Source organism: Pinus tabuliformis, chromosome 2_1 (genome assembly GCF_031772625.1).
Source record: "Pinus tabuliformis cultivar Carrire ecotype Pingquan chromosome 2_1, CPIR1, whole genome shotgun sequence".
NCBI lineage: Eukaryota > Viridiplantae > Streptophyta > Pinopsida > Pinales > Pinaceae > Pinus > Pinus tabuliformis.
The window spans coordinates 887,922,766-887,943,985 of record NC_142299.1 but is presented as its reverse complement, the minus strand read 5'-3'; the positions used below and the strand labels follow the sequence as shown (position 1 = coordinate 887,943,985).

Here is a 21,220-nt window from a genome sequence, read left to right as displayed (position 1 = left end):
CCTTTTTATCGTTCACCATGTCACTCAAATGTCTTCCTCCTGACCCCAACAAGATTACCCTTATACCATAATTAAATAACACACGTACCCAACTGCAAATGGACAATAACACACGTTGGAGAGAGTAAACTCTAAGATTTAATATAATGCATTCCCCCAAACGTATGAGTAACATTAGCATTGTCTCAATGAGGCAGAGGTAAGTTGCATAGCAGTTCCAACACCCAATCACTAACAAAAGGCTTATTTAATCATAACTCAATATAACTTAACTTTCTAACATTAGGACTTTGTTACGTTGTAAAGTAACTTCACATTACAAAGCATTCCTAATTTAAAATTCTTATGCTAAGATATTATCACATGATATGATCATTATCTAATGGATTCTACTAATGTTCTGTACCTTTTTGATGCACCTGTGACAGGCACATATCTGTTTCATGGTAACCACCCATTCAACAGATTTCAAAGATCACATCCAAAATTGAACAATGTCAAATCATGTTGGTACTATATGGTAGTCCAGATCACAGTTCATTCAATTAAGAGATAAAGTTCTACTATTGTGCACCTAGAATAAAAGACTTTATAGCAATACTGACAAAACTTCTTATACCTTTTGAGATGCAAGAACATCTGCTCTTTTGCGACAAAGTACACAACTGCAACCACAAGATTCAGATATGATTCTCATTAGACCCGATATTGAAAATAATGGACAGAATGATATGCCATTCCAAAATTGTTCCAATAATATAGCCACTAAAATTTCAAGTACAACAGAAGAATATTGCCAGCAAACAGCAAACAATTTTTCAAAGACAACGGAGCATCACCCAAAGTGACGAGCAAAACCAACAACAGCCTTTCTATCTTTCCACAAATCTGTTAAATGAATCGTATTTCCATTCAGATCAAATATTTCAGCCAATGCTAGTGAACTCTCCAGACCTTCAGATAACCCAGCTGACGGTTTTTCTGTACCACATAAAAGAGAAAGTCCAATCAAAAACAGATGCCATATATGCTATTCTATCAACTGAAAAATCATTCCAAAATCACTTGTACGTTGTAATGACCCAACTTGAGTCACTGATTATTAGCATGCTTACGAGACGTGTGTATGATAGCTACATACACATGCATCACAGGCATTGCACTAGTATACATCCTAATTTAATCATATAAACGTCTATGTAAGAAAATGAATTAGTTTTTAAAAGTATTAATTACTACCTTATTTATTAAGTAGAACAATAAAATTTATTTATTTATTTTATTAAATAAAATTTTATTTAAATAATAAATAATTATTATTACAATGGACAAGATTTATTTTACTTCATAAATCTTTGGACAATTCATGATAAGGTACTTAAAAGAAAATACTATTCTCGAAGTCGGTTGAGATGATAAGGTTAAAATCTCATTTAATGAATAATGACCAACTCAAGTGAAAATATCTTAATGGATAAGGTTAAATCTTAAGATTAATTGGAGGAAAGGGAGGTGGGGTTTCTTGGGAGGGGAGAAACCTTCCCTATATAAACATAATCGAAAGGAGAAGTAGGGGGGAAAGAAAATTAGTCTGTTTGAGGGATGAGCCGGGGGCTCGATTTTGGAACTGTAAATTGGGAAATTTTGAGCTGTTCTTGGAGTTTTGGGCACAAGGGCCAGTGGACTTCCATTTCAAAGTCCTCTGGATCTGGGAACCGCAGAGGTTGATCCCAGATAGGCAGGGAGGAATAAGTTGGTTTGGTAATGGACTCAGAAAACTTGGAGCAATGTGATCAACACCAGACGGGAGAACCAGGTACGCAGAGAATCAGGTACGCAGATGCATTTAATTTGATAGAATTTTGAAAAAGGAAATCTGTCAATCTGATTAAAATATAAAACTTAATATCAGTCTTTACAGTCTTTACATTTGATTGAAATGGAATATCAGTCTTTACAGTCTTTACATGTGATTGAAATGGAAAAACAAGCCTTACATATGGATATTGGTGCTCGAAGTACATATGGAGTACTGCCTCACTTGGTGGCAGACACACATTCAATGACCAATAACGAATGACCAAAACCCCTCACAGATTTCAATCTTGGCTTCCTGATTAATCCAATTATATATATATATATATATATATATAGATAGATATATAGATATATATAGGGAGAGAGAGAGCATATTTAATCAATGTTATATTAAATTTAAAAGCTGTTTAAATTATTTTCAATCTTTACATTAAATTGATACCATGCGCTAATGTATTCGTAGTGCATAGAACCTGTAAATCATCCTTTAGAAAAAGGCCTTCAACAAGGTTTCTATCATTTAAACAAAGACTACCATTGTGATACCCCACACCGCATTGAATACAAGCTTGCATTTGTTTATCACTGCTTGAAAGAGTAGTTGATTGTAGTCTTCCAAGTGGTCCATTGACTTTATAAAAGGATTTGAAAATCCAAAACTCTTTACTATTTGAGAGAGAGATGGAATGTTGCTTCCTGAGCTCCTTTTCTTGTAGAGCAAAATACAAGAGCTGCTTTTCCTCCAGAATATTGTATGAGCATATCATAGAGGAAATTTTGAAGACGCTAAGTAGATATAGAATCCTCATCAACCATACAAGACACTATAGAAAAAGAACAACAGTATGAGAGAAAATTCAAAAGTTCAACCAGAATAGGATAAATTTAAAAAATAATATACTATATGAAGTATCAGAATGTGTTGTGAACACAGTAAAAGGTAAGATGCAGAACACAGTCAATTGTAATATTCAATTGCTGGATTGTCAAATGAGAAATTTATTCATGTTGCTTACATCCAATGTGCAACAAATTATATATGTTCAAGCTCAACAACAAAAATGGATAGTAAATAATACCTTTTCAAAGAGAGTCATTTTGGCTGAGGCATATCCTGTCTAGTGAATAATAGTTGTAAGAATCAACTTGGATAAGAATCAACTTGATATGTTTTGATAAGAATTCATTTCAGAACATGAAAATGAAAGCATGTTTTAAGGTTGTTGGAGCTGATTGGCTGGATGAATATGATGCACGAAGTTTACAAAAGCTATGAATTTTCATTCTAAGTTATTGACTAAGCGGTCAACTATGTTAGGATTGAACAAACTTATCTGCTATAGATTTGAGCAAAATTGTTATATATAGGTTTTTTTTTTCAAATCTTTTAATGTATGAACAAAATAGTGGCAGATTTGAAATATCTGCTAAGGGAAATATTACTCCAAAATCTAGCAGTCTAGTGAAAAGTAAGGTCATTAAGTTTTTATGGATAGGTGACTTCTGGTGTAAACTAAGCTGATCACTCAATCTTTTCAGATTCATCTATCAATGGATAAGTCTTATCAATACCTCCATCCTCTATTTCCATATTCATTTTGACTATCTGCATAATATGCCTACAAGTGTCAATTGCACTTATCCACACATTCCATACTAATTCATTAAACTACTGTTGCCTCCTTGATGTCCTTTCCAAGGTTTTCAATGATGAAGTTTTCCTCCACATTGTGTACTCGGAGTCATTTCAATGATATTATTCGTTCACTACTTCAACATCATTGGACTTTCACAACTAACAGCTATACCTATGTTTAGCGTTAAACATGTAGGAAAGAAAGCCATAAGTTTCATGCACAATCAATACACGAAAGAATGATTTCCAATTATTTTGCTTAAACATTGCTGGTACATGGATACCTATATAAATCATGACTTATGTTAGGGATGTGATATTTATAATTTTATTTTTATTTTTATTTTACATATCAATATGAATGATAGATGGAAATAAAATAATGAATACACTTGACTACTAGATGTGAAAATGAACTTACAAATATATTGGTTAGACATAGCCAAGTATGTTATATGAACTCAAAGATCAATATCATAGATGAGAGTTTATTAAAATGCATAGAAAATCGTTATCTAAATACAATTGATTTTGAATATATCGATGCATATGTTATAATTTGTGGGCAAGTGTTTACATTGCAGATAGTATCATTACCAAACCGACCACGTGATGACAAAACTTCAAGAACAATTGAGGCTCAATGAGATTCCATAATAGGGTATTGACCCTGATTCTACTAGGAGGGGTGGAGGTGTTGCCCACCGTTTATCCTCCAAAACCTGGAGTCATGGGAGGACTATGAGAGTCAGGCTCCCCTAGACGTGTGATGATGACTGCCGGATGCCTACGAGGAAATCAGGTCAATTTAGTTGACGCTGCCATCCTTAGAGTTATGAATGGTTAGGTCAGTATAACTGACACCATAGCATACTCCAGTAGAGGACGGATAGGATGGGAGCGGAAGAGATTAGGAAGGATAGGATGATTTTAGAATAGCTTGGGAACCTAGTTGGGACAAGGTACGACTATTAAAGTTGTAAACCTATAAATGTTTTAAATATATATATATATATATATAATAAAAATTTCACGGGACATAATCCTTACACAAGTTATATTAATCGTTAAAATAAATACTAATATACTATATAAACTCAACTTCGGGACGAAGTTTTCTTTGAAGGAGGGGTGTATGTAATGACCCAACTTGAGTCACTGATTATTAGCATGCTTACGAGACGTGTGTATGATAGCTACATACACATGCATCACAGGCATTGCACTAGTATACAACCTAATTTAATCATATAAACGTCTATGTAAGAAAATGAATTAGTTTTTAGAAGTATTAATTACTACCTTATTTATTAAGTAGAACAATAAAATATATTTATTTATTTATTTTTTTTAGACAAAGTTCGGGTGCTGTTCATTAACTGAAAAAAGATGAGGCTAAAGCCTTTACATAGGATGCTTCTGGAGCATTTTTGGGCCAAGGAATTACAAAAAGGAATTTTCCCTTGGTCCTTGCCTTAACTGGATTGCTACTAATGCTACTTAAGCTACTATAGATATTGACATACTGCTGTCCCCAAAATTTACATTTACAAAGCATGATTAGTCAATCTCAATGTGACTCATCTTTCTTGCTGTTGATCCTTCTGGGTCCATATCGACATCAATTGGCTTGACACTTGAGGAGGAGGTGGCTTCTTTCTTTTCCAGCATCTTCTTGAGTGCTTCAATCTTTTCTTCAGCATGGATGCATCTTTCTTCAGCATGGATGCATCTGTTGTGCAGATCGTTGTACTGTTCATGGAGGGTGTGGACCCTATGCAGAAAAAGGTTCATTTCTGCTCTATATTTATCATGGAGGATTTTAACTTGCTCTTCCAGCCTATTCTCCAAAATGCGGACTTTGTCTTCCATCCGATTCTCCATGCTGCGAACTAGGTCCTCCAATGCTCTTTGCTGGGCTCGGACTTCATTGAATTCCATGTTCAGGTCGCGGCAGTGAAAGCAATCCTCTGGGCGCTCCATATTTTCCTTTGTCTGAGTATTAACTGTATTCTTTTGCTTTTGTCCTTGGTGTTGTCGATTCGCTTGGCTGATGGTATGGATTCTGCTAAGACTCTCTGTGGTGATGAGAGCACTTAGATGACAGCACGTTGAGTGCCTGAGACTGCCGCTAATACCTTTTGAGGATCGTTGAACATCAACAGCGCTCCCACTGTATAACAGAGTGAGAGCGAGACTTCTAAAATGCTCCACAGTCTCGCTTCTGTCCTGCTTACTAAGATGGCCTGCAAATTCGGCTTCTCTCTCGAAATTACAGTGGAAATTTTCAGATGTGAGTTGAAGCTTATGAGCTGAGGGGGTACTTAAAGAATTTCTGCGGTTACAATGGCGGGAGAGGGATGTACTCTTCCCGATGCTCCTCTGGATATTTCTGCGCATATCTTGACTGAGATCAACATTCCTGAGACAAGGACGATTTCCTGGGCTGTGAATCTTGGTTCCCCTGCTTTGAAATGTGCTTCTGTGCCGTCTGCTGATACCAATGCTATCATTCTTATCTGTGCTGACCTGTGATCCATTGATTTGGTTGCTGTGGCAGGTTCTGTTGGATGGGATACCGCGCGAGTTGATTAGATGTTTGTATTTCATGGCAGCAGTTGGATGGATACGCGATCATTGCAGCGTAGCTGGCCTTTGGGTTGGTTACATGCTTGGTTGGCGTGGTGGTCCGCCTTTTTGTTGAGGCCCCTTAAGATATGAAAATAGTGGGCTTCTTCCAGCGTTCTGTGTAAAATTTGATTTCTATTATTGATTTGTTGCAATAGAATGTTTGGTGAAGTTCGCTTTTGCTCCATGAGCCGGATGATAATTGCTGAGTCACCAAAGACATTCACTTTCTTTATGCCCAGCTTGATCACCTGATTTAATCCTTGGAATAAAGCCAGCCCTTCAGCCCGATTGTTGGATAGGTCACCCAATCCCCATTCAAAATACAAGATAGTCTTGCCATTTGCATTGCATATGATACCTCCGGCGCCTGCGAGACCAGGATTAGATTTTGAGGCCCCATCGAAGAAGAGACAATATTTGTTGCAGTTGCCCAGCCAAAGGGCGAATTCCTCCTCCTTAGGCCTCAGCTTCCAGGCTGTAGCTGTCTCTTTTGAGTTTGAGTTATCTTTTTCTTGTTCATGGGCACTGATTATGCTGCCATAATTAATCAGATTTCTCTCTTCAGCACTGAAGCTGTTGAGATTGATTTTGCTGTGGGAGCGAATGGTCACAGCTTCTACAGCTAAGTTTATAGCTTTGTGACACATGTATCTAGAGTTGTGTCTTTTGTCTTGGAACACCTTCTTGTTTCTGGCTATCCAAATGCTCCAAAGCAGTGTTAATGGTAAAGTGCTCCATATCCTCTGAGATAATTTGATCTTCTTGCTCTTCCATGGGCAGAGTTTCTTCCAATTTTGGATTGCCTCTGCTATGCTTGGCTTAGGATTCCATTCTACTCCCCCTACAGATGCTATTTCTTTCCAACAATTGGCAGCCACTTGGCAGTCCATGAACAGATGCTGTATAGTCTCTTCTGCTTGAAGACAGATTGGACACCTAGAAGGGCCTAGGATGCCCCTTTTTTTGAGGTTTTCAGCTGTTAAGATCTTACCTTTCAGAAGGAGCCAGCAGAAGAATTTAACTTTAGGAGGGGCTTCCGCTTTCCAAACCAGTCTCCAATGACTCCATGTATCCTGTGGAAAGGTATTGGCGCATAAATGGTGGTATCCTACTTTGGCTGTGTATTCAGTGCCTGAGGGATCCCATCGAAAGCTATCTCTGTCTCCCTTATGAATAGGAGCCTTGCTGTGCAATTGGTCTTTTAGAGCGATGAAACTTGTTTCCAGATCCCTTGGGTAGTTCGGCAAAGCCCAGCCAATCCAAGCTTGGGAGGAGCTTCCCCACTTGGAGATTTGGGCTAAATTCCAGATTCCTTTGTTATTTAACCAATTTATAGCTGGGATTACTTCTGCTTTGGATTCTATGGGACTCTGGCCTAGGATTCTATCTTTAGAAATGCTGATGTTGCTTCCCTCTCCAGGTACTTTGGAGATGTGCTGGGTCATGATAGGGATAATTTTCTTGCACAATTTCCAGATGTTGGAGCTGTCTCTATTGGGTATGCTTACTTCCAGGAGCTTGTGCCTAGAACTGCTGAGGTACTTGGCTTCTAAGACTGATTTCCACCAGGCAGAGTCCCCAGTGATTAGTCTCCAAACAATTTTAGCCCCGAGAGCTAAATTCAAGAGATATGGAGACCTTATTCCGAGACCTCCTTTTTCTTGGGGCTGAATGACACTTTTCCATCCAACCAAATTGAATTTCTTTTTCTCTGATTTCCCTCCTTGCCAGAGGAAAAAACGAAGGGCCTTTTCCAATTTGTGATGGAAGTTCATTGGAGCTTGTAACAAAGAAAAACGATAGATGGGGAGAGAGATCAAACCTGATTTGAGAAGAACAAGACGGCCTGCTGGGTTCAGCCACATGGTTCCCCATTGTTGAATTTTCCTTTTGATTTTATCGAGAATTGTGTTCCAAGTTTCAGTCTTCAGAGGACCTTTGCTCACCGGCATCCCTAGATAGGTGAAATGGTTCCATTCAATCTTGTAAGAGACCTCTAAGATATTTGCAATACTTTGAATGGTGTGGGCTGGTGTATTCCATCCGTATATGCAGCTTTTGCCTTGGCTGATTCTTCCTCCAGAGCAGTCCATAAATTGGTCCAGGATCCTTTTGAAGCGCCTGGCAATGATAGTCGATGCACCACCCATCAGGAGGGTATCATCAGCGAATTGGGAGTGGTTGATATTCTTTGTGCCCTGCTCGAATTGGATACCTGTAATTAATCCTGTTCTTCGATTGTAATCCAATGCTTTGCTGAGGGATTCAGCTATGAGAATGAAAAGGTAGGGAGAGAGGGGGCAGCCTTGCCTGAGTCCTCGGGAGGATTGAAAGGCTGCACAGGGTCTTCCATTCACTAGGGGCGAGATCCAAGGATTAGAGATACAAGCTTTGACCATGTTAATAAAGGAAGCATTGAATCCTAGTTTGCTCAAAACAGCAAAAAGGAAGGAGTGTCTGACTCTATCGAAAGCATTTGCTAGATCAAGTTTAAGGATAAAACCTTTTTCCTTTCGACTTAGACTAGAGTGAATGGCTTCTTGTACCAGAAGGATAGAGTCGGAGATGTGCCTGTTGGCTAAAAAACCGCCCTGATTTTCCGAAATTAAGGAAGGGAGGAGAGGCTTGAGTCTTGTAGATAGGATTTTTGTGATTATTTTGTAAGCAGAGTTGCACAGGGATATTGGCCGGAATCTAGAGAAGGAGATTGGCCTATTCTCTTTAGGGATGAGGGCTAGAAAAGTTGAGTTGGTATAGCCTCCTAGTTTGCCTTTCCTGAGGACCCAGCGAATCATCTTGAGAATGTCCTTTTTAATCATTGACCAATATTCTCTATAGAAGCTGATTGGGAACCCATCTGGGCCTGGGGCTTTGTCCGGATGAAGGCTCCATATCGCCTTTTTGACTTCATCCTCGTCGACTTCTTGGGTGAGACTGATATTCATTTCTTGGGTGACTTCTCTGCTCATGTGTTGGAGGAAGTTTGAGAAGTCCTCCTCGTTGTTGTCCTCTGTCAAGAGAGATTTGAAGTGGGCGGTTGCAGCAGCCTTGATAGAGTCTTGAGTTTCATGATTGTTCCCTTCTCCATCTCTGATTGTATTTACTGTGTTTCTTGCCTTCCTGATTGTGGCTTGTTTATGAAAGTAAGAGGTGTTTTTATCACCTTCACGCAACCAGGTCTGCCGAGATTTTAATCTCCATTTGGTTTCTTCATCTCTGACTGTTTGGGTTAACTCTGCATACAGTCTGATCTCTTTTTGTCTTGCTTGCTGAGTGAGCCCTTCCGCTTCAATGCTTTGCTGTAGTTTTTCAAGGTTCTGTTTGATATCTTTTTTAGCTGTCTCGGGTTCCTTGTAATTGGTTTTTGCCCATGTTTTTAGCGCTTGCCTCGTTTGCTTCAGCTTTGACTCCCAAATGAATATAGGGGAGCCCTCCACGTGCTGTGACCATGCATGCTTGACTATGTCACGGGCTGCTGGAATTTGGTTCCAAAGGGAGGAGTATTTGAAGGGGAGGGGGCCGAGATGGCTTTGACTTTGCAAGGTAAGAGTGATGGGGAAGTGGTCCGAGGCGGAAGAATTGAGGATGTCAGACTGTCCGTTGGAGAATGAGGACAGAAAAGCGATATTGACAAGGAAACGGTCAAGACGTTCCATAATGTTTCCTGCTCCCAACCGCCTATTGCTCCATGTATATTTGCGGTTCTTGGGCTTTAAATCAACCAGATCTTTTTCTTGCATAATGCGTTCCAGCCGGTTTCGAAAATGATCAGCAGTGAAGTTTCCTCCCCTTTTTTCATTTGAGTGTAAAACCAGATTTAGGTCCCCTGCTAGGATGAGGTTGTTGTCACGATCTTCATCTAATTCTTCCTCTAAGGTGGTCCAGCAGACCTCTTTTTCCCTGAAGTGGTTGGGAGAGTAGATGTTGTAGATTTTAACTTCTGTGCCATTGTCCTTGTTTTCCAATTTAATACTTATCCAATGCTGCTGTGTTTTGACCACGCTGCAGCTCCATTTGTTGACGTTCCACATCGTTAAAATACCCCCTGAAGCTCCTCTAGCTTCGCTGGTGCAACCATCGTACTGTTTTTGTTGGCCAATGAGTCTGCTGATTTCGGACTGATTTAATTTTGTTTCTTGAACAAGTAAGATATCTGGTTTTTCGCTGTGGATTAACTCCATGAGGGCAGCTTTTTTGGAGGGGTGCCCTAGTCCCCTGCTGTTCCAAGACAGCACTTTCATCATGATTTACCTGTGGTATGCAGAGGTGCTCGCCTCTCTTTGCCTTTGATGTTGTTTTCCTTGTCCGAAATTCCTAATATGAAGGTTTCAATCGGTGTCTGTGATCCCATTGCTATGTCCTTTTGCGCACTTTCTTCTCTATGCTGTTTTGCCGACTTCCTTCCTGGTCCATGTTTTTTTTGAATCTCACTAGATGCTCCTAGATCCTTTGATAGGCTTCTTGTGATTCTTGTTGAGGTATTGTCCGGGGAAGGCTGAGTGGTATGGGGGGGTGAAGGGATATGCTGCTCAGATTCTTGAATGGGATCTTCTTCGGAAAGGGATGCAAAAGGGTTTGAGGACGGAGGGATGGAGGGGTCTGAGGACCGCGGGGGAGAGGAGGGGGAAGGAGGAAGTACTTGCTGAGAGGAGGAGGGTGGAGGCCCCGAACTGGATGGATGCATGGAGGGGGAGGGTGTTTTCGATGAGGGATCAGCTGAATCCAGGGGAGGGTTTGCCTTTTTTTTTTTTCCGGACTATTTCCCATGCTTCCTCAGGAGCTTCTTTATTGCTATTATCTTCTGATCTAGATTTGCTGCATCTGTTAGCAAAGTGACCGTATTCATGACATACCTTGCATTTGAAAGGGAGCTGCTCGTAGTCTACTTGCTGAATGTGCGTCCACTGGTCAACTTTTAGTTTGATTGCCTCTGGTAAGCCTTTGCCTAGATCCACTTCTACGCATATCCTCGCACAAGCATACATATTCTCCTTTGGCTCCGATCTGTCTACATATTTCCCTACTGCATTTCCGATAGCGCGAACGGATTCATCTCCCCAACAGTGGAGTGGGAGATGTGGCAGACGAACCCATACCGGAACCGCGTTAGGGACATCCATTTCTGGATCAAAGTCAGGAGTCCATCGATTGAGATAAAGTCCTCTGGTGTCCATGAAATAGGGTCCGTTTCTAAAAATGAGGTTGCGATCTTCTACTGATTCAAAGAGGAAGGTAAAGAATCCCCTTCCACAAAATCTTATAGCGATTTTCCCTTGGACCATCGCATTCCAGTTTCGTTCCACCCAGCGTTGAACCGTGCGGGGGGAAGGCCATAACCCTGTGAACTGTCCGACTAATCCACGATCTGCAAGAGCCACAGCAGCTCTTCTTGGAAGTGCGGATGGAAGAGGGACCTCCGGAATTTCATCCAACTTTTTAACAAACTTTGAAGCTGTAGGACGGATCCTTTCCTTATTGGTCTCTGGAATGAGAGAAGCGAAAGCTTTCTCCATTTCTACTTGCTCTTGAGAAGGCTGAGCCATATTTCCACTCAGAGGCGCAGGAGGACAGCTAGGAGGACAAGCGGCTCGAGGGTGAAGAGGGCAGAAGGCCTTGGGGAGGAGAAAGGTCAGCAGAATACGCAGCCAGCCTCAGGGCTGCCGCGGGGAGGGCAGGAGGCCCGAATAGAGCGCCAAAGCCGGAGACTCGGGGAGAGAGCAGGAGGCTCAGGCCGAAGGAGGCCAGAGCAGGGAGCTGCGGCCCAGCAGCAGGGCTGCCAGGCACTGCGTGCTCAGGGGATCAGGGGCGAGCCAGAGGCGGGGGGATGCTGTCCATCGCCGCAGAGGAAATCATGAGCTCAGTATAACACCTATTAAAGGTAGTGGGCTTGGCCCGGTTTAGACTAACTACTCGCACGACGAGCTACGACCTTGCTCGGGATTGAACACAAGACCAGTCCGTCATGACGAGGCCGACTTTACCACTACGCCGCCTCCACGACCTTTATTTATTTATTTTATTAAATAAAATTTTATTTAAATAATAAATAATTTTTATTACAATGGACAAGATTTACTTTACTTCATAAATCTTTGGACAATTCATGATAAGGTACTTAAAAGAAAATACTATTCTCGAAGTCGGTTGAGATGATAAGGTTAAAATCGCATTTAATGAATAATGACCAACTCAAGTGAAAATATCTTAAAGGATAAGGTTAAATCTTAAGATTAATTGGAGGAAAGGGAGGTGGGGTTTCTTGGGAGGGGAGAAACCTTCCCTATATAAACATAATCGAAAGGAGAAGTAGGGGGGGAAAGAAAATCAGTCTGTTTGAGGGATGAGTCGAGGGCTCGATTTTGGAACTGTAAATTGGGAAATTTTGAGCTGTTCTTGGAGTTTTGGGCACGGGGCCCAGTGGACTTCCATTTCGAAGTCCTCTGGATCTGGGAACCACAGAGGTTGATCCCAGATAGGCAGGGAGGAATAAGTTGGTTTGGTAATGGACTCAAAAAACTTGGAGCAATGTGATCAACACCAGACGGGAGAACTAGGTATGCAGAGAATCAGGTACGCAGATGCATTTAATTTGATAGAATTTTGAAAAAGGAAATCTGTCAATTTGATTAAAATATAAAACTTGATATCAGTCTTTACATTTGATTGAAATGGAATATCAGTCTTTACAGTCTTTACATGTGATTGAAATGGAAAAACAAGCCTTACATATGGATATTGGTGCTCGAAGTACATATGGAGCATTGCCTCACTTGGTGGCAGACACACATTCAATGACCAATAACGAATGACCAAAACCCCTCACAGATTTCAATCTTGGCTTCCTGATTAATCCAATTATATATATATATATATAGGGAGAGAGAGAGCATATTTAATCAATGTTATATTAAATTTAAAAGCTGTTTAAATTATTTTTCTTTACATTAAATTGATACCATGCGCTAATGTAATTGTAGTGCATAGAACCTGTAAATCACCCTTTAGAAAAAGGCCTTCAACAAGGTTTCTATCATTTAAACAAAGACTACCATTGTGATACCCCACACCACATTGAATACAAGCTTGCATTTGTTTATCACTGCTTGAAAGAGTAGTTGATTGTAGTCTTCCAAGTGGTCCATTGACTTTATAAAAGGATTTGAAAATCCAAAACTCTTTACTGTTTGAGAGAGAGATGGAATGTTGCTTCCTGAGCTCCTTTTCTTGTAGAGCAAAATACAAGAGCTGCTTTTCCTCCAGAATATTGTATGAGCATATCATAGAGGAAATTTTGAAGACGCTAAGTAGATATAGAATCCTCATCAACCATACAAGACACTATAGAAAAAGAACAAAAGTATGAGAGCAAATTCAAAAGTTCAACCAGAATAGGATAAATTTAAAAAATAATATACTATATGAAGTATCAGAATGTGTTGTGAACACAGTAAAAGGTAAGATGCAGAACACAGTCAATTGTAATATTCAATTGCTGGATTGTCAAATGAGAAATTTATTCATGTTGCTTACGTCCAATGTGCAACAAATTATATATGTTCAAGCTCAACAACAACAATGGATAGTAAATAATACCTTTTCAAAGAGAGTCATTTTGGCTGAGGCATATCCTGTCTAGTGAATAATAGTTGTAAGAATCAACTTGGATAAGAATCAACTTGATATGTTTTGATAAGAATTCATTTCAGAACATGAAAATGAAAGCATGTTTTAAGGTTGTTGGAGCTGACTGGCTGGATGAATATGATGCACGAAGTTTACAAAAGCTATGAATTTTCATTCTAAGTTATTGACTAAGCGGTCAACTATGTTAGGATTGAACAAACTTATCTGCTATAGATTTGAGCAAAATTGTTATATATAGGTTTTTTTTTTTCAAATCTTTTAATGTATGAACAAAATAGTGGCAGATTTGTAATATCTGCTAAGGGAAATATTACTGCAAAATCTAGCAGTCTAGTGAAAAGTAAGGTCATTAAGTTTTTATGGATAGGTGACTTCTAGTGTAAACTAAGCTGATCACTCAATCTTTTCAGATTCGTCTATCAATGGATAAGTCTTATCAATACCTCCATCCTCTATTTCCATATTCATTTTGACTATCTGCATAATATGCCTACAAGTGTTAGTTGCACTTATCCACACATTCCATACTAATTCATTAAACTACTGTTGCCTCCTTGATGTCCTTTCCAAGGTTTTCAATGATGAAGTTTTCCTCCACATTGTGTACTCGGAGTCATTTCAATGATATTATTCGTTCACTACTTCAACATCATTGGACTTTCACAACTAACAGCTATACCTATGTTTAGCGTTAAACATGTAGGAATGAAAGCCATAAGTTTCATGCACAATCAATACACGAAAGAATGATTTCCAATTATTTTGCTTAAACATTGCTAGTACATGGATACCTATATAAATCATGACTTATGTTAGGGATGTGATATTTATAATTTTATTTTTATTTTTATTTTACATATCAATATGAATGATAGATGGAAATAAAATAATGAATACACTTTGACTACTAGATGTGAAAATGAACTTACAAATATATTGGTTAGACATAGCCAAGTATGTTATATGAACTCAAAGATCAATATCATAGATGAGAGTTTATTAAAATGCATAGAAAATCGTTATCTAAATACAATTGATTTTGAATATATCGATGCATATGTTATAATTTGTGGGCAAGTGTTTACATTGCAGATAGTATCATTACCAAACCGACCATGTGATGACAAAACTTCAAGAACAATTGAAGCTCAATGAGATTCCATAATAGGGTATTGACCCTGATTCTACTAGGAGGGGTGGAGGTGTTGCCCACCGTTTATCCTCCAAAACCTGGAGTCATGGGAGGACTGTGAGAGTCACGCTCCCCTAGACATGTGATGATGACTGCCGGATGCCTACGAGGAAATCAGGTCAATTTAGTTGACGCTGCCATCCTTAGAGTTATGAATGGTTAGGTCAGTATAACTGACACCATAGCATACTCCAGTAGAGGACGGATAGGATGGGAGCGGAAGAGATTAGGAAGGATAGAATGATTTTAGAATAGCTTGGGAACCTAGTTGGGACAAGGTATGACTATTAAAGTTGTAAACCTATAAATGTTTTAAATATATATATATATATATATATATAAAATAAAAATTTCACGGGACATAATCCTTACACAAGTTATAATATCAGTGTTGATAATATCGCCAAGATATCGGCGATATTCGGAAATATCGCGATATTTTCGGCGAGCCGATATATCACCGACAAAATATCGCGATATTTTCGGCTTTTGAAAATATCGCGCAATTTCCGAAATATCGCCAATATTTCGGAAAATATCGCCGATATTTCGGAAAATATCGCGCGACAATCGAAAATATCGCCCAGTGACTGTAAAAAATTTCTGCACGACCAATAAAAATCCGATTTTGGTTTTTTTCATATCAATTTCATTTCTGATTGCTGGAGAAGGAAGGGGAGAGCTATGTGGTTGCTGCCAAGGAGGGTTTGAGCGTTCTAGGCCCTAGTATTGATATGCTATTCATGGTAATGTTAAATTCTTAAAGTAAAAGTGACATTCTCCTTAATTTTCATTTTCATCCTTTTACTTAAATTTTTAACATTACCATGAAATGACTCAGGATGTTTGAGAGTGGTTCCGGCCTCATTGGATTTCATATGGAGAAAGTAGAATTTTAGATTTCATTCAAAATGCAGCAGACTTATCATTTTTTTAGGATTTCAGGATTGGGAGATTGTAATGTTTCCAGGTGACACCACCTGCCCGGGCTACCCCTGCCACCAGTAGAGGACGTGGTCTACCTTCTATAGCTCCTACTTCTAGTTCTTCAGCTTCTAGAGCATAGCAAACTCCACTGCCAACTCCACCAGCACCAGCATCTACATCTAGAGGAAAAGGGAAAGTTGTGGCATTTTCTCGCAAGAGGGGCAGAGGAAATCAATAGGATTAGACTTTAGTTATTTTCTTATGTGCTTGTAAGTTGTACATGAACAATGAACATTGAATATTCATTAATCAAGACCAAGCATATCACATTCTAATTTCTAAATAGTAAATTTTGATTCTATTTATTTTTTTAAAGTGAACTATGAACTTTGAGAAGTAATTATATTTTAATTTGATTAGATAAGCTGCAACCTGCAATTTAATATGGATAAAAAACTATATTTTGGTATATATATATATATATAGATATATATATATATATAAAACATGTCCCCTGTGTCTTGTTTCTAGGTCGTTGTGTTTCGTATTGAATACTCGTATTTACGTGTCCTCCGTGTCTCGTGTCCTCGTGTCATGTGACTTAGCTTAGACAATATTGATGTATTGTCTCCGTGGAGGGTGGAGTCTGAGGAGCCCCTCTTGGAGGAGTCACCGTCATGGTTAGAGCCAGTGGCAGATGATCCATTAGAGCAGGGGCAACAAGAGGAGGACTCGGAGTCAGAGGAGCAGCAGCACTCAGAGGAGGAGCAGGAGGAGGAGGAGGACACTGTGGGAGATTCAGCATCAACACCATCTACTATAGATATAGGAGAGCATAGCCCCATACCTAGCACTCATTATTTGACATTAGGTGCAGAGGCGGGGTCAGAACCTCCTACTACTAGGGGCAGGCCTGGCAAACAGCCCATCATGTTTTCCCGTAAAGGGGGAGAGGGCAGTGATTTCAGATAGATAGCTGCTAGTTTTATTTGTTTTGCTACATATAACTCATGATGATGAGATACTTTTATATATGTGATGTTATTTCGTATTGGTTCTCCACATTTGAGTCCTTGAATGGACAATTATCAGGGATCAGCAGGATTTGGTATCGCCTTTGATGTATCATTTCTATTTGACATCATATATATCAGTGTTTTCTTCATATTTATGTGCCAATGTGTTTATTTCATGTTGTTATTGCTTTATATGTTTAAAAATCTGAAAAAAATTAATGTATTATGCATTTTTTATGCTTGCCGATATTTGTCGATATTTTGCCGATATTTTCGCCGATATTGCCGATAAGATATTTTCTGGACCCTCGCCGATATTTTCCCGATACCGATATTATCAACACTGAATTATATTAATCGTTAAAATAAATACTAATATACTATATAAACTCAACTTCGGGACGAAGTTTTCTTTGAAGGAGGGGTGTATGTAATGACCTAACTTGAGTCACTGATTATTAGCATGCTTACGAGACGTGTTTATGATAGCTACATACACATGCATCACAGGCATTGCACTAGTATACATCCTAATTTAATCATATAAACGTCTATGTAAGAAAATGAATTAGTTTTTAAAAGTATTAATTACTACCTTATTTATTAAGTAGAACAATAAAATATATTTATTTATTAAATAAAATTTTATTTAAATAATAAATAATTATTATTACAATGGACAAGATTTACTTTACTTCATAAATCTTTGGACAATTCATGATAAGGTACTTAAAAGAAAATACTATTCTCGAAGTCGGTTGAGATGATAAGGTTAAAATCTCATTTAATGAATAATGACCAACTCAAGTGAAAATATCTTAATGGATAAGGTTAAATCTTAAGATTAATTGGAGGAAAGGGAGGTGGGGTTTCTTGGGAGGGGAGAAACCTTCCCTATATAAACATAATCGAAAGGAGAAGTAGGGGGGAAAGAAAATCAGTCTGTTTGAGGGATGAGTCGGGGGCTCGATTTTGGAACTGTAAATTGGGAAATTTTGAGTTGTTCTTGGAGTTTTGAGCACGGGGGCCAGTGGACTTCCATTTCAAAGTCCTCTGGATCTGGGAACCGCAGAGGTTGATCCCAAATAGGCAGGGAGGAATAAGTTGGTTTGGTAATGGACTCAGAAAACTTGGAGCAATGTGATCAACACCAGATGGGAGAACTAGGTACGCAGAGAATCAGGTACGCAGATGCATTTAATTTGATAGAATTTTGAAAAAGGAAATCTATCAATCTGATTAAAATATAAAACTTAATATCAGTCTTTACATTTGATTGAAATGGAATATCAGTCTTTACAGTCTTTACATGTGATTGAAATGGAAAAACAAGCCTTACATATGTTTACACTCTCTAATATCTAATAGAATTTATTACTACAACAACAAAAAGTAATTGTACCAAAAGTGTAGAAAAGATGCAAGATAGGAGCAAAACGAGAGCATAGAACCCTAGCTAGAAACATCTCCATTGTCCTCAAATTGACTTTCTGATGCAAAGAAGGATTGAATTTCAGCAATTTGAACCTAATGGTCAAGAAAGAGATGTGAAAATTCACAAACCGGAATCCCTACTGCAGCAACTGATGATATTTCTCCGACTTGTTAGATTTGTGAAAATTTCTAAGATGGAAATCCTACTGCAGTGATTAATATGACTTCTTCTACTTATTATTCCAAAGATAAGTTATCTACTGTATTCTTACGGCAAATATCGAAACATATTCTATTGCAGCCTTCACAATTAAAACATTGCACAAATTAAATGTAAGAAAAATGCTGACACATATACAAACACAATGATACAATTATTTTTGGACAATTGTCCCCGGAAAAACCCAATGTGGGAAAAACGGTGCAGCAGATGAGGGTTTTATTATTCTTCAACAAAAATCAACATGTACAAAATTTCACCCAACAATATAGAACTGAGAAATATTTACAGACATTCCTGAACAAGTATCTGACCCGAGAGAGAGGTTCCTTCACCCTCTACGTCTCTCTGGCTTGACCATCATCACTTTCTCTGGCCTCTGGACTGGCTTGCACAATGTCTGCATCACTCAGGCCAGTGCTGCCTCTACTAGCGCCAATCTGCCCAGCATTGTTCCTTCTGCTACTCTGTGTCTTCGTCCCTGTCTCCCTGACTGATGTTGAACCCTCTGTCTCTCCTCCACCTGCAACTCTCCCTCTGAATCAATTTTCTCTTGCCGAACTTCGACCAGTGAGAAAATCAATTTCTCTTGGGCAACTGAGTATCTGCCTAGTGCATTTTCCAAATGACCCTCAAGCCCCTTCTTATATCTTCTTGTTGGGCAACCAACGGCCTAGATTAAAACATAATCAAAGGCTCAGATCATTTTGACTTGATCCATGTCTTTTTCTAGAAGTTTCACCCCTGATTAGATTAATACCCATTAATATTTTAATTTTCCTAAGTTTAGACTTAGGAACCCCATTAAAAATACTAATTATTTTAATAAAATCAATTTTGGATGGAATTTCCCAAAATGCTTTCTGGGTTCTTTGGAATACTCGTGCCCAAGTCTCTCTACAAAATTTGAGGCTTAGAGTACATCCGATGCTAATCCAAATCAACAAGATTTACATGAACAAGTTATTTGTAGTTTCCTACGACAAATATTGAAATGCATACACTGCATCATTCACTTAATTAATTTATATGCGGAAACAAGACAGAGCAAGAAATAAAATACAACACAATAACACCATTATTTTTGGACAAATGTCCCCGGAAAAACCCAATGTGGGAAAAACGATGTAGTAGATCTAAGGGTTTTATTATTATGCAATAGTAAATCTGAGTACAATTCTTGGATGCTCAACTAGCAATCCAATACAGAGAGAAACTGAACAAAACAAATGGTGAACAGCTCTCACCCTGTCACTAGGAGAATCTGAGTCTGATCACATTGAACTGGAACCCATGCATATCGTCTACGCAGAACTTCATAAGCCCCACGCAGTCCCTACATCACCCCTGCTGGGTATCACGTTGCTCCTCATTTGGACCCTCTGCTAGCTGGAAAATCCGAACCTCTACCTCTCGATCTCACACCCCGGCTCCTGGCTTCTGAAACTCGATTTCCTCAGCAGGAATTCAATCTCTCTCTAAGGCCTGCATTGTCACCGCGTCAGCTCTTTGTTGATTTGGGGTACATCAGATGTTCTCTAGCCATGAAAATTGGTGGAGAGACTAAAGCACATGAGATCTCCAAGACCCAGAAATGGTTTGGGCAGATTCTAACTGGTTTGGGAGATATTAAAATAATTATTATTTTTAATGGAGTTCCTAAGTCTAAACTTAGGAAAAATTAAAATATTAATGGGTATTAATATAAAACTGGGTTAGAATGTTCCAAATGTCATGGATCAAACCAAATCTAATCTTAGCCATTGATTAGAGATTTAATCTCGGCCGTTGATGGACCAATGAGAAAAGTATAAGAGGAGGCTTGAGGGTCAATTGGAGAATACACCAGACTGATCAGTCATTCTATTCTCTAGAGCGGGGTTTGCTAAGAGAGATAGAATCAGTGATCAGCAACGAAGGTGTTGGGTCCCTATAATACTAGTGATTACCCCATTAATATTGTAGTTGCATCCCTTATTAATATTGTTGTGCCCCTATTATCCCCATATTGTTATTACTGTGCCCCATAGAATCCCTCTATTGTTATTATTGTGGCTTTATATTATTATTGTTAGGTCGGCTGGGTTATATTGTGACTCCTTAGACTCCTATATATAGAAAGGAGGTTTTGTCATTTGAATCATCCAAGAATTGTATATTTATGTAATGTAAAGTAGGTTGCCCCCTCGAAGAGGCTGAATTCTAAGGCGTTGATCTATCTTTTCTATTTTTTCTTGAGCTGGTTTCATAACATTTGGTATCAGAGCTTTGGATTCTAGGGTTTCGCTGCTCCAAACAGGTCATCGTGGCATTTTCGCTATAACTTTTTTTCTGCGACATTTCAGAAGCTAAAAAAAAACCCATTTGAGAAGAAATCGCGCTGAATCTCGGGTCCGAATTTCAAAGCTGTTCGTGCTATATTTGCGGAGATATGATCTGAGGAAGTTGGTCTTCTTGCAGACTCCTGAATTTCATTCCAAACAAGTGACCTAGGGAAAATCGTCATAACTTTCTCTCTGAGCATCTGATTGAAATTTCGTAAGAAGGTACAGAAAGAGGACGGACTGTAGTTTCTTGTATATATTTTTCAGAGCCAAAGGTCGAAACAGTGACTCGTGGCACGTCATACAAGTTCGCTCTACTGAACTAGTCTATAATCAGGTCACTGTGGGAGATTTTGCATAACTCTTCCTTGGAGAATC

General features: G+C 38.9%; 1 protein-coding gene across 4 annotated transcripts in view; it reads right to left on the bottom strand.

The window, feature by feature from the left end:
- The window catches only part of LOC149203496 (Thioredoxin superfamily protein), a 459,228-nt gene that overhangs the window by 408,356 nt on the left and 29,652 nt on the right, over positions 1-21,220 (bottom strand). For all 4 annotated transcript variants that reach the window (XM_089400196.1, XM_089400198.1, XM_089400200.1 and 1 more), the window contains exons 2-3: positions 840-981; positions 620-665 (exon numbers count right to left, since the gene is read on the bottom strand). In XM_089400196.1, the coding sequence (XP_089256322.1) occupies positions 620-665; positions 840-981 (188 nt within the window). The remainder of the gene's footprint in view (positions 1-619; positions 666-839; positions 982-21,220) is intronic.